At 37.3% G+C, this 13,133-nt stretch overlaps 1 protein-coding gene across 7 annotated transcripts in view; it reads left to right on the top strand.

Annotated features, from left to right (window-relative positions):
• rap1gapb (RAP1 GTPase activating protein b) overlaps positions 1 to 13,133 on the top strand; it is a 144,105-nt gene that overhangs the window by 128,173 nt on the left and 2,799 nt on the right. For 6 of the 7 annotated variants that reach the window (XM_049479191.1, XM_049479190.1, XM_049479186.1 and 3 more), the window contains 11 exons: positions 1,502 to 1,657; positions 3,015 to 3,086; positions 3,195 to 3,281; positions 5,168 to 5,308; positions 5,537 to 5,668; positions 8,428 to 8,537; positions 9,058 to 9,174; positions 9,415 to 9,553; positions 10,319 to 10,421; positions 10,872 to 10,933; positions 11,095 to 11,142. In XM_049479191.1, the coding sequence (XP_049335148.1) occupies positions 1,502 to 1,657; positions 3,015 to 3,086; positions 3,195 to 3,281; positions 5,168 to 5,308; positions 5,537 to 5,668; positions 8,428 to 8,537; positions 9,058 to 9,174; positions 9,415 to 9,553; positions 10,319 to 10,421; positions 10,872 to 10,933; positions 11,095 to 11,103 (1,128 nt within the window). In that variant the 3' untranslated portion in view covers positions 11,104 to 11,142. The remainder of the gene's footprint in view (positions 1 to 1,501; positions 1,658 to 3,014; positions 3,087 to 3,194; positions 3,282 to 5,167; positions 5,309 to 5,536; positions 5,669 to 8,427; positions 8,538 to 9,057; positions 9,175 to 9,414; positions 9,554 to 10,318; positions 10,422 to 10,871; positions 10,934 to 11,094; positions 11,143 to 13,133) is intronic. The other variant, XM_049479189.1, reaches the window with a different exon arrangement.

Genomic DNA, 13,133 nt, shown 5'->3' with positions numbered 1-13,133 from the left:
ATATTCATAAAGTTTTAAATGTTCAGAAATCAATATTTGGTGGAGTAGTCCTGGTTTTTAATCAGTTTTCATGCATCTTGGCATGTTCTCCTCCACCAGTCTGTTGACTTGTAAAATATATTGTGGTACAGCTGCCTGGCCTCATTGTTCAATATTGTATGAGTAAGTTAACAATATTTCTGCCTCAGAAAGAGTCTTGAATTAGTGACCTGTTACTTGCCAGATTTAAGGGCCCTATCATACACCCTGTGCAAGGTACATCATGATGCTCTTTGCTACCTTTGCTAATGCTTTTCACGCACAAGGCCCATGCCGTTAAAATAGCATCAGAGTTTAGAAATATATCTATGCCGATGGGTGTGGTGGTCTGGAAATGAGGTGTGTTCAGGTAAATTTCTGGTGTGTTTCTGTCTTGGCAGCATAAAACACAGGTGCTCCACTGACCGATTTAAACCCTGACAACAGTCAATCATCACCTGTCTGTACCTATGCAGGGGTGCATCACCACTATCCCCACTCCTTGCACACACACAGGGATACGCTGCAGCATGCAAATTCAGCTTATACATCAACAATAAACAGAGTACAAAATAAAATAACAGTGCTGTTACCCTAAAATTACATTCACAGCATGAACACACAGGTCAGTTTCCTCTGCTGAGACGTAAAAAATGCCGCTGTTTTTAAGATATCAACATGCCAAAGTCAGAGCGCCCCTGGCTCTTAAAGGGAATGAGAACTGGCACACTTAATTGGTTTATTTCACGTTTCACCCAAACCACACCCATTTGTACATGCTTTTGAGTGTTTCAAGCCTTGCAAGGCATATTTTTGGCTTCCTCACGATACTAAAGATACACCGACACACCATGAATCAAGCAGCGCAGTGCGCAGTTGACTGGAGCACTTTAGATAGCTAAAATAGGGCCCTAAGTGTCATATAAGTTTAGTGTCCTGGACTTTAGCCCCCATTTCCAATTCTGGCCAGGTTTAAAAATCTTCAATCCAGTTTTCAGTCCTGGATAAGTGTAGTTTATTGGCCAGTTAGTATCACAAGTGCAAAGAATCACAAAGTCCAGGACTAGATACCGGATTCAATGGCCATATTTAAAGATTTGTGTAATATCAAGAAAATAAGTACCATTTACTGAATTTACTTATCAATTGTATTGTTTGTATTCAGATAAGTGTGTTATTTTACATTACATTTATTTTCACACTTACGGTTTAAGGCAGTTGTTTTCCTAACTCAACAGGTGTTACAGTGTATTCATAATTTGTTCCACCCCTTTAAGTAAGACTTTGTAATTTTGTAGTGTTAATTTTTTTATACTGAGCAGATTGTTTGGCATTGTTTTATTCAAAGTGATTGTGTAATATTACCACAAGATGCTAACAAGCTCACAAGATGCTAATCCAGGATAACATTGATTAATATCACACTTTTAACACTTCTCAAAACTTACTGATTAAAATTAAATCTGTTGTGATTTGTTTTCAGCTCCAGAGGAAAAGGCATATAGGAAATGATATTGTGGCTATCGTGTTTCAAGAGGAAAACACACCGTTTGTCCCAGATATGATCGCGTCCAATTTCCTGCATGCTTATGCGGTGGTGCAAGTGGAAAACGCCTGCACAGACAACGTCCTGTACAAGGTGACGAATTCAGCTGCTTGCTGCATGAGATGGTTTCTTCCTGCTATTTTATTCATCACTTTGCAAGCTATAAATGTGTTTTCTGTGGTCTGTCCGAGCATATGTGTTTGTGACTCATACATATATATTATAGTAATATTAATAAAACCATATAGTATGAGTCAATTCCTATATAGCTGCAAGAAAAAGGTAAGACAGCCTTTTGGGATGACCTTGAATTCTGACCTAACTACAAAACATGTGGACTGATTATTATTTGAGACACAATAACAGACAAACACTGTACATTTAACTTTCCTGTTGTGTTCCGGGTCAAATGGACAAGTTTTAAAGTTTAAACATCTAGGAAAAATAGTTAGTATTTTTTTCAGTATGAAACTTCTTCTGCTTGTTAATTAGCTTAATTAGTTTTATCAGCATATATATATATATATATATATATATATATATATATATATATATATATATATATAAAAGGTTCATCTCACATACAGGGGTTGGACAATGAAACTGAAACACCTGTCATTTTAGTGTGGGAGGTTTCATGGCTAAATTGGACCAGCCTGGTGGCCAATCTTCATTAATTGCACATTATTGCACCAGTAAGAGCAGAGTGTAAAGGTTCAATTAGCAGTATAAGAGCACAGTTCTGCTCAAAATATTGCAATGCACACAACATTATGGGTGACATACCAGAGTTCAAAAGAGGACAAATTGTTGGTGCACATCTTGCTGGAGCATCTGTGACCAAGACAGCAAGTCTTTGTGATGCATCAAGAGCCACGGTATCCAGGGTAATGTCAGCATACCACCAAGAAGGACAAACCACATCCAACAGGATTAACTGTGGACACAAGAGGAAGCTGTCTGAAAGGAAAGTTCAGGTGCTAACATAAAACCACGGCTGCCCAAATCACGGCAGAATTCAATGTGCACCTTAACTCTCCTGTTTCCACCAGAACTGTCCATCGATACAATAAATTATTGTGGTCAAAAACCAGGTGTTTCAGTTTCATTGTCCAACCCCTGTATTTGCAACCACCCCTCCAAAAACAAAAAAAACTAAAACGAAATTGCAATGTTGTGTTTCAGTGTTATGTAAAACTACCTTGTTTTATATGTTGGTCTTTTAAAAGTAATAAAGTAGTAGTGAAACATAAAAAAAAGTTTGAACGTATTTTTTTTATGCAAAACCATTTGGGAAACACACACTAGACACTTTACCAAAATATAGCTGCTCAGTGTCACATTTACACCTCAACTGTCCACCAATTGTATAATCTCAGTTTGTTTATAAAGCTGTGCACATTGTGTAGAGGAGGCTGTCATACCTGTGCTAAAAGGCATGTCATTGCAGGTGTCAGTGACAGCGAGAGATGACGTGCCTTTCTTCGGGCCTGCTCTCCCAGACCCAGCTGTATTCAAAAAGGTGAGATGTTTCAGACGTGTAGATCCACCCAGCTTTACTCCAGTGGGAGAGTTTTATTGACTTACGGGATTTGAAACGATGACACTTTTCATTCTGTTCTCTGACTAGAGCCCAGAATTTCATGAGTTCCTCCTGACAAAACTCATCAATGCTGAGTATTCCTGCTATAAGGCTGAGAAGTTTGCCAAGTTGGAGGTGAGAATACACACAGCTCTCTGTGTTTATGTGACTGACACTGACTGTCTGACTGAGTGAAGTTTGCTACATATTTATTGTCATAAGGACGATGTGTGGAGGGGTTGTGTTTGTGTCTCTGGTCAATAATATAATTTATTATAAATAATTTCCCCATTCATTTGTTTTTGGCATTTTCGTTTGTAGTTTTTTTTTTTTTTTTGCAGACAAAAATTGTAATGCATTTTGTCATAGTTTTAGTTTTCAAGAATTCATTTATATTAAATTTTCGTATAGTTTTCGTTATGAAAAACAGGTCGTCAATGAAGATATTTCGTTATAGTTTTCTTTACTAAAATTAGCACAGATTCTTATGGGATGAAAGTGTAACATTACCCATGTAACTGGATACAAGAGAATTCAAACATTTTAGAACTCGCCCAATGTCTGCAGTAGCCCACTAAATGGCCCAGGCAGACCTGTTTTTCTCGTTTTGCCTTATTTACCATTCCATTTCTAACTGCTACTCTATTTATTCTCTTTTTGTTGGGTTTTTTTTTATGTGTTTTGGTGGGGTTTTACTCCTACATCATTTTAAGGTGGAGCATAAAATTAAAATAAGAGACTGCCTTTAGCTTTGAATGGTGTTAGTTTTAAAAAATGTAACACATTTGAGAGAGCAAAAATAAATATGGTACGTAGAAAGAAATAATTCCTGTGTTTAGTTTTGTGCTTGACTTCCAAAGTTCAATAAAAAAAAAACATAAAATATCTGATGCATTAACTTTTGATAACATTTCTGATTTTTTTTTGGTGGTTATCTATACATTATAATAGCAATCTGAATGTACAGTGTTGTGTAAGATCCATAATAGTCTGTTCAGTAGGGAGTATAACAGTCTGTTCCATTACTGCTTTTATACATCTAAAATGTTTGTAAAGTGTTTGCATCAATTTTTAAAGCAAAAAGTAATTTTTGTAATTTAAGTAAAAAATATTTGCTACAGACCAGCTGTATGTTGTAAACCAGTTACTTGTTCTCTAAAGGTCCATTTGTTTTGTACAACATTTACATTATTATAAGTTTTTTGTTCTTTTAGTGTATAAAGGTTGATTTTAATGGTATAATTTGTATTGTATAATTGTATACATTAAGCCCCATCACCCTCAACTATGTGGCTGTGTCTCCCCATACAGTATTTGACATTTATTAGCTTATTGAATGTTGTCTATTTGGCGAGTTTACTTTCCTGGTGTTGTGCTGAATTCTATTTCCCTGCCAGAAAACACACATCATGCAGCAGAATTAGCACAACTGATAACCCTAAGATTCCTTTAATTTCTGTTTAGAAATAAGGGTTAATCTACAGTTACAGTAGATATAGGAATCACCAGAGTAAATCTGCTGTGCCCATACTCATACTGCTGTATGATGCACATGCTTGTGAAGGGAAGACGTATTTCAGCACAACACCGGTTATTTTTCATTCTGGATTACAATAGCCTGTTTTAGCTTTTTGTGATTGGCCTGGAAGTCTAAACCATCATTTTTTTTTTTTTTTTACACTGCAAACAAATCAGACCATAGTTCAGTTGATTCAGATTGAAATCACCCAAAAGGATCAAAATTTGGTCTGATCAAAAGAGGTAGCCTCGGTCCAGATCAACTGAACCACAGTCCATATTTTGGATCAAACCAAATTTTTAAGTTTCCTTAACCACCCTGGAAGTTTACTGGTTACTTAACTGGTTATTAACTACATTTTAGATGCATAAAATCACTAAAAACTAGACAAATATATTGCTCTAAAACTTTTGACTGGTAGTCTTTGTATAAAATTCTGTGTATTTCTGTGTAAATGTAAGGTGTGAGCTGTCTGTGACTGTGGGACTGTGTTTGTGTGCAGGAGAGAACACGCTCTGCACTGCTGGAAACTCTGTACGAGGAGCTGCATGTGAACAGCCAGTGCATGATGGGATTGGGAGGAGATGATGATAAGCTGGAGAACGGAGGTGGAGGAGGAGGAGGCTTTTTTGAGTCTTTTAAGGTAGACCCCAGTGACTGGTTCAGTGCCGGGTACAGGAGATTCTGACCTGTTCCATTACTTTCTGTTCATTTTCACCCTTCTCACCTTTTCTCTCTCTCTCTCTCTCTCTCTCTGTCTCTCTATCCATCTCTTTTTCTCACTCGATTTTCTCACAGCACAGCTTTACACTGGTCTGTAGAGTTGGACACGTGGTTATCTGTCTCACTATGTGTGTGTTTGTGTGTGTAGAGAGTAATTCGCAGTAGGAGTCAGTCTATGGACGCTATGGGCCTGAGCAATAAGAAGCCTCACACTGTCTCGACCAGCCACAGTGGCAGCTTTACCCACAATCCCCCAGACACACCCAAAACGCCGGGAATTGTGAGTATTTCTTCTACTTTCCAGTTATTGAAGATCGTCACTCTTAATGTGAAAAAAGGTACTTTGAATGACTAAATGATTTTGCAGATTGTTGAAAACCACAGCAAAATAAATAGCTAGTTTTATTCCTCCTATTTTTATTGTTTGTTTTATTTTAAATATTGTTTGTGCTGCATATTCAATAACTTTCCATACTTTTTCATAATTCAAAAAGTATGGAATCAAGTAAGCATAAAATTAACACAGTATGTATTTAATGTCCTGTACACACATGTTCTTTGGCAGCACAATCAATTCCAAGGTGTTAGGTCCAGGCAGAAATATAAATAAAAGGCTTTATTAAAAAAATGGGTAATCAAAAACCGTAGTCAAAAATATGTAGGGTCAAAACCAAAAGGCAAATACGAAGGGCAGAAAACATACCAAGGCAAAGTGAGAGCGTCCAGGGAAACATGTGGAAGGGCAGTATCAGAGGGGCAAGTCCAAAAAAAAATCAGTTTATACACACAAAATAAAAAAATAAAAAAAGCTTTGTAATGATGGCTGGAACCAACCTAATTCTCGGCAGAGAGTGATCAAAGTGCAGGGGTATATATAGTGAGTAAAACAGGTGAAGTCATTACTCAGGTGATTTTGATCTGGGAGGTATCATGTGATCAGTCAGCGTAAGGTGCATGCTGGGCAATGGAGTCTGGGAGCTGGGAGTTTGCTGGTAGACACAGGTGCAGGAGGAATAGGAGTGTCCATGGTGCTAGGTTTGACCCCAGGCAGTTTTAGCTGGATAAAACATATTTAATATCAATATTTTACACTCGATTGCAGTGCTATGTATACAGTATGCAACATGCAATTTTGTATTTCTAAAATAATATTTTTGAAAGTTGTTCTTCTGCTATAAGCCTATATAACTTTAAACATAAGGAACATTTCGAGTTAGAACAGACTTTATAACAAAGCAGTTATTGGGCTAAGAGCTGCCACTATGATCAGGAGATTACCTGTTCGAATCCTGTTCATGTAGCTTGCCATAATCTGCCGGAGCCCTGAGAGAGCACAATTGGCTTTGCTCTCTTATGGTGGATAGATGGTGCGCTTTCCCCACATCACTCCAAAGAGTGATGTCTGCAATATCGGAACTGAGTCGCTGTGCTTTCCTCTGAGAGCACTGTTATGCTATTCGATTCGAAAAAAGCGGTGGCTGACTTCACATGTATCGAATGAGGCATGTGCTAGTCTTATCCTCCTTGTGTTGGGGCATCACTAGTGATAGGTCAAGTCCTAATGAGTGGGTTGGGTAATTGGTTGTGTTATTTAGGGAGAAAATGGGTTAAAAAAAAAAAAACAAGAAGTTTATGTAGTCTGTTTTTCTGGCAGAATTTTTTTATTTTTTTTGTTTCATCCAGCTGTTTTTTGGAAAACTCTTCAAAGCGTAAATACTATACTTCCCTGCAAACACACACTGTGCCAGTTAGAATTAGTGCCATTTTCTCTGCTCTCTGAGGTCTGCTCAGCATGGCCACAGCTGGTGGGGACCGTGGCTCTTACCCCATGTGGCGCACAGTTAGCAAGACACGAAACACTGATCTGGGATCTGATTTCCACAACTGTTTACTGATCCTCACCACTAAACACTGCAGTGTGGAACTGATCCAGACAGCATGGCAGATGGAGCTCTTCACAGTGTCTGTCTGCTCCCTCTTCTACCACTCCTGCCCACCACAATAAACACCATGGCAGCAAAGATATAAACTCTTCTGACAAGCTGACAAAAGCTGAATCTCAAGAGCTACAGCTTTTCAGATAGGATGTCAGCTGGGAGTTTTTCGCTGTGCAGTCAGGTCCACAGATAAATACAGGCAGGGACACCTTTTTGTAATTTTGCCTCACTGAATGTGTAACGTTTCTATGTAAAGAGTTGAAAAAAATGTTGCATTAATTGTTTACAGACATTTTTTAGCTCTTTGAGAAGCATTTTATGTAATGTTCTCATTATATGTAATAATTACATGACGTGGAGTTATGATATAACTTAATTTTGGGAGAATGATCCATGCCCTTACTTCTCCCACTCTTCACCCTCATATCGAACAACTTAGCACCCACTTCCTCCCATTCTTACTAATTTTTTCCTGTATCTGTTTTTTTTATGGGGGGCTTCAGCTTCACGTTTACCAGCAAAGCTGCCCCAAACTCAAGCCCAAAATGAGTTTGCAACCCCCATCCACTTATTCTTTTATTCAAGTTCAAAGGAGTGGGTAATACTAGCAAAACATAAAGTAGATAGAAGGTCTGAAGTTGATTCCCAGTGATTAATTTGTATTTGGTTGATCATTGTGGGAACTTTTAACATAAGATCCAGCTCTACAGAGGGACAGCAGAACATTCAGAGTGAACAAATCAACAATTTGGTACAATCCTAAAAAACCCCACCAAAATTCATGAAAGATCAATAAAGACAGCTTTTTCTCACTAATAATAAACATGAAAAAGAGGATATTTTGCACTTGATGATGTCTTTGAGTTCCAGAAGGAATTTGAACCCAACTTTTTGAGGATTGTAATCCAACTTTTTTTTATTAATATTAATTAATATTAATACTTATATTTATAATTGTTAGTTTGTCCAAATATTTTATATTTCTCTCTACAGAATTAATTCAATAAAATATTGAAAGCTGAAAGTCTATACTTAAATACATCTGGATCTTCTGGAGTGTAAACCCAATTTGTTTGACCAATTCCTGTTTTTTTGACCACAGTCTTTGATCATACCCGGTAAGAGCCCAACCCGGAAGAAATCAGGCCCGTTCAGCTCCAGACGAAGCAGCGCCATCGGTATTGAGAACATCCAGGAGGTCCAGGAGAGAAGGTAAGTACATTTCTAATAAAGTGAAAAAGAAACATTTAAAACAGATTAAAGGCCCTTTCACACCAGTCCAATTCAGTCCAGTTTTACAGATAAAAAAGCAGCAGTTCCTAAGATGTTTAGATTGAAAGCAGTAGTTTTAGAGTGGGGAGAAGACAAATTATTCTAATTAATTGTATCAGTGTGTTGAAACGACCACTCTCATAATACAGTCTAAAATATACATTTGTTGTAAGTAATTGCTCACCAAATTTTAACAGATTTTCATAAATGAACAAAATTTAAATAAAGTAATAAAGTAATACTCAAAAAACTCAAAAACACAGAATTTCACACCGCTACGTATTTACATGAACCTACTTTAAAAGTACTCTTCCACATGCTCTGTGCAATTCCACATTCTCAACAGAGAGAGGTCTCCAAATCCCACTGTAAATCCCAAAACTTACGGACTGTCACTTTAACATGTACACATAAAGATGAAGTGGAAAATGCTGCAGTGTTGTTTGGTTTCTCCCAGCAGTAGGGAGGTGTCTCCCAGCACACAGAAAACACCCGACAGTGGCCACGCCTCACAGGACCCCAGATCTGATAACTCCTCCAATCACAGCTCACCTGAGATGCCCACCACCAGGACTAGGTGAACAATTATAAGAAAAAGAACATATTTTGGCTTGGCTGACAAAATTTAAATCCAGTTATTTATTGTTTGCTGTAATTACAGTAGATAATCATCTAATCCTAATTAGCTGCTTACTGAGCGTTGCCTTACAGTATGGGGGTTTTCAGGTGCTTTATGGTGCAGGGGTTTCGGTGGACACTGATGTGAATGTGTGTGTCTGTTTGTCTGTGTGTGTGTGTGTTTTTTGTGTGTGTGCAGCTCGGCTGTGTGTAGAGCACCCTCCATCCCAGAGACTCATGACCTGTCTCGTTCCTCGTCCAACGCCAGCAGCTTTACCAGTGTAGTAGAGGAAAACGAGCATGAACAAGAAGCTACAGAGGACTACGACACAGGACTGGTACCTGCCTTGTTCTTCAATACACACATTACAATCCCTGTCTTCACACTGGCAGGCGACAAGTCGCTTACATTGCCCACATCTCCCAATGTTTGTCTCTTGTGGGTGTGTTCACAACCACTCACATTGCCATGTGTGGGGGCGTGTATTGGCGTGGCCAGTTAGCACGCTGGCTAATCTAGCAAGCTACATTTAGAGCGGTCTATTGACTCCTTCCACATTTTTTTCTCTAGAATGTTCCTGTTTATTTATGTGCGAAGGTGCATTGATAAAGACTTGAGAATCGATAAAGACTTCTTTATGCATCTTTTAGATTTTCAAAAACGAAAATTCCTAATATATGGTTGTTCATTGACCAGGGTCATTTCTTCACATGACTGCTATTATATGATTGTTAATGTATAAATTGATATCAGGTGTTCTACTCGCTTACTCATTAATACTTTTTGATAGATTATTGCCATTTGTATTATTTTATTTACTACTGTATGATTAATCCTGCTTTACTGGATGTTCCAGACTTAGAAAAGCAGTCCTGTAACACCCAATATTACACATGTGCTTGAGATATATTTACACTCTTTCTGTTTCCCTACAATTTACAATTTACCAGCAATAATGTGTTATTGTGATCTCTTATAAAGATTTCTCATATATCAAATAATTCAGTTTTTTTTCACATGACAATATATTCATGTATTAACTAAATGCAAATGCCTTAAAAAAAAGTTCAAAACAAGTGTGTGTGTGTGTGTGTGTGTTCAGGAGAGCCTGTCTTCTGCCGGGACTCCTCACAAACGAGACTCACTAACATACAGTGCTGGCTGGCTGGAGGAGAGCATTAACAGCACTGGCCAAGGCAGCCCAGGTCAGTGGTTTTAAATGTTCTGTTCATAGGCCTGATATAATTCTATTTTTATTCTGTTTTTTTTTTTTTTTTTAAATAATAAGACATTGAATTATCATACAATTGACTATTGTGTTTACTTAACAAGATAAGCTTTGGCATGTTGGCTAATTATAATAATCTTATTCCAGTGTCTGAATATTCTTAATAATGAAATGTTCATTGTTCTTTGAAAAGGTGTAACTGCATTATTATTAGGCTTAAACAATAATAATAATAATAATAATAATAATAATAATAATAATAATAATAATAATAATATAAATAAATGTATTCCAATGATTTCTGGGACATTATAACATTTAAAAAGAACAGTAACTGTGACAGTCCTATGTGTTCACCCAATTTCTTTGGAATATGTAAGACTGTGTCTTGTGTAATCAGCTTAAAGTGTGTTTTTGTGATTCACAGTCCCCACTCGACCGACGTCTGACCCTGTTCGACCCAAAACAGAGAGACAGCACTCTGCGTCGGTGAGAGCTTATTACAGTTTCATATTGATTTGATGGACACTATAGAGCTAAGAATTATGAATGTTAAGATTAAAGTTGCTTAATGTTGTAATGAGTCCTGCAATGCTTTTGACGCTCTGTATAATATGTGTGTGTGTGTGTGTGTTTGTTCTTCTGTACAGAACTGTTAGGCTCTTCTCACAGATTATTTCATGGATGTCCATCAGAAGGTACAGCTTTTCAGATCAAATATACTGTAGAGGGGTATACTGCATGAGGGGTATACTGCATTTGGGACACTCAACTGAGTATACAATCATATGAAAAAGTTTGGGCACCCCTATTAATCTTAATCATTTTTAGTTCTAAATATTTGGGTGTTTGTCCTCAACTGTTCTCACCATTCTTCTTCTCTGCCTTTCTGATATTTTTCTTGGCCTGCCACTTCTGGGCTTAACAAGAACTGTCCCTGTGGTCTTCCATTTCCTTACTATGTTCCTCACAGTGGAAACTGACAGGTTAAATCTCTGAGACAACTTTTTGTATCCTTCCCCTGAACAACTATGTTGAACAATCTTTATTTTTAGATCATTTGAGAGTTGTTTTGATGAGCCCATGATGCCACTCTTCAGATGAGATTCAAATAGGAGAACGACTTGCAATTGGCCACCTTAAATACCTTTTCTCATGATTGGATACACTTGGCTATGAAGTTCAAAGCTCAATGAGGTTACCAAACCAATTTTGTGCTTCAGTAAGTCAGTAAAAAGTAGTTAGGAGTATTCAAATCAATAAAATGATAAGGGTGCCCATACTTTTGCACCGGTCAAATTTTGGTTTAATGCGTATTACACATTTTCTGTTGGTACAATAAACCTCATTTCAATCCTGAAATATTACTGTGTCCATCAGATATTAGATATATCAAACTGAAATAGCTGTTGCAAACACCCAAATATTTAGAACTAAAAATGATTAAGATTAATAGGGCTGCCCAAACTTTTTCATATGACTGTATATATGATCTTCATTTTTATCCATTATTAAAATCAAGAGCCCACTGTCACTGTCATACAGACGTTTTCTGTAAATAATGTAAATAATAGCGGCTGGTTTTACATTATGTTGAAAAAGTGTGAAACAACATAAATTAAGATACATTAATTAAGATGGGGCAGAATATTGAAATTGCGATACACTGTATCATTATTAACACAGAATCTGTTTATATGTACAAATTTCATTTGTTTCTATTTAATTGTATCATTTACTGTTTCATTTATGCATTTATTGATCCAAATTGTTCTATATTTAAATATGTTCCATATCTTTAAATACACTATATTGCTTTCATTCCATGAGACTCTTTACACTACACACTACACTTGATCTAATCTGAAGCTACATGAAGTTTGGAGGTGTGTAGTGACTCTGCAGAAAGTTGGTGAACTCTGTGCACTATGCTCCTCAGCATCCGCTGACCCCGCTCTGTTATTTTACACTGACAGAGCTAGGGTTGCAACGGTATGAGATTTTCACGGTATGATAACCGTCTCAGAAAATACCGCGGTATCACGGTATTACAGTTTGTTACATATATTATTAAACTGACCCTTAAAGAAATTACAACAAAGGTTTTTTGTTCAATTAACTATTTATTGTAGAAACTACACCATCAGGTGATGGAAACCATGTTTTTCCACTACTCTTAAGGGCAGTGTATACATAAATAGTTGGTATATAACCAGATACTGCAGAAAGAGGGGATTTATTTCTGACATGATCCTCACAATAGGGATTTCTATTTTAAGGCTTTCACACCTTAAAACCTTCAACATATGAAAAACAGGCACGTCGGAATTTGAAAATTAAGGCATGTATGAGCTACTCACAGGTAAAGATTCTCTTTTATCTCCTCGTGCTCATATTTTAGTCCAATACATAATTCTGCAGTTTCTCAGTGTTTTCTGTCGTATTTTGCGGCTAGCGCGAGCGCTTACAACTAACACCGCGGGCCGCGAGGTGCCGCCGCGCTGCCGCTGTAATGCCGAATCCGACTCCCTGCTCAATCCGACTCCCGCTTCGGCACAACACCTCCCGCTGTAGAACTGCGGGAGTGAAAACAGCGCTTATAAATGAGTTAGTTAAGTTTCACTTTCAGTTTTCGTTATTTGGTTCGTTTTCATTAACAATATTAATTGGTTACTTAGCATTAACATTG

This window comes from Astyanax mexicanus, chromosome 5, assembly GCF_023375975.1.
Source record: "Astyanax mexicanus isolate ESR-SI-001 chromosome 5, AstMex3_surface, whole genome shotgun sequence".
NCBI lineage: Eukaryota > Metazoa > Chordata > Actinopteri > Characiformes > Acestrorhamphidae > Astyanax > Astyanax mexicanus.
The sequence above is the reverse complement of the archived record's forward strand: the minus strand, read 5'-3'. Positions and strand labels throughout refer to the sequence as shown.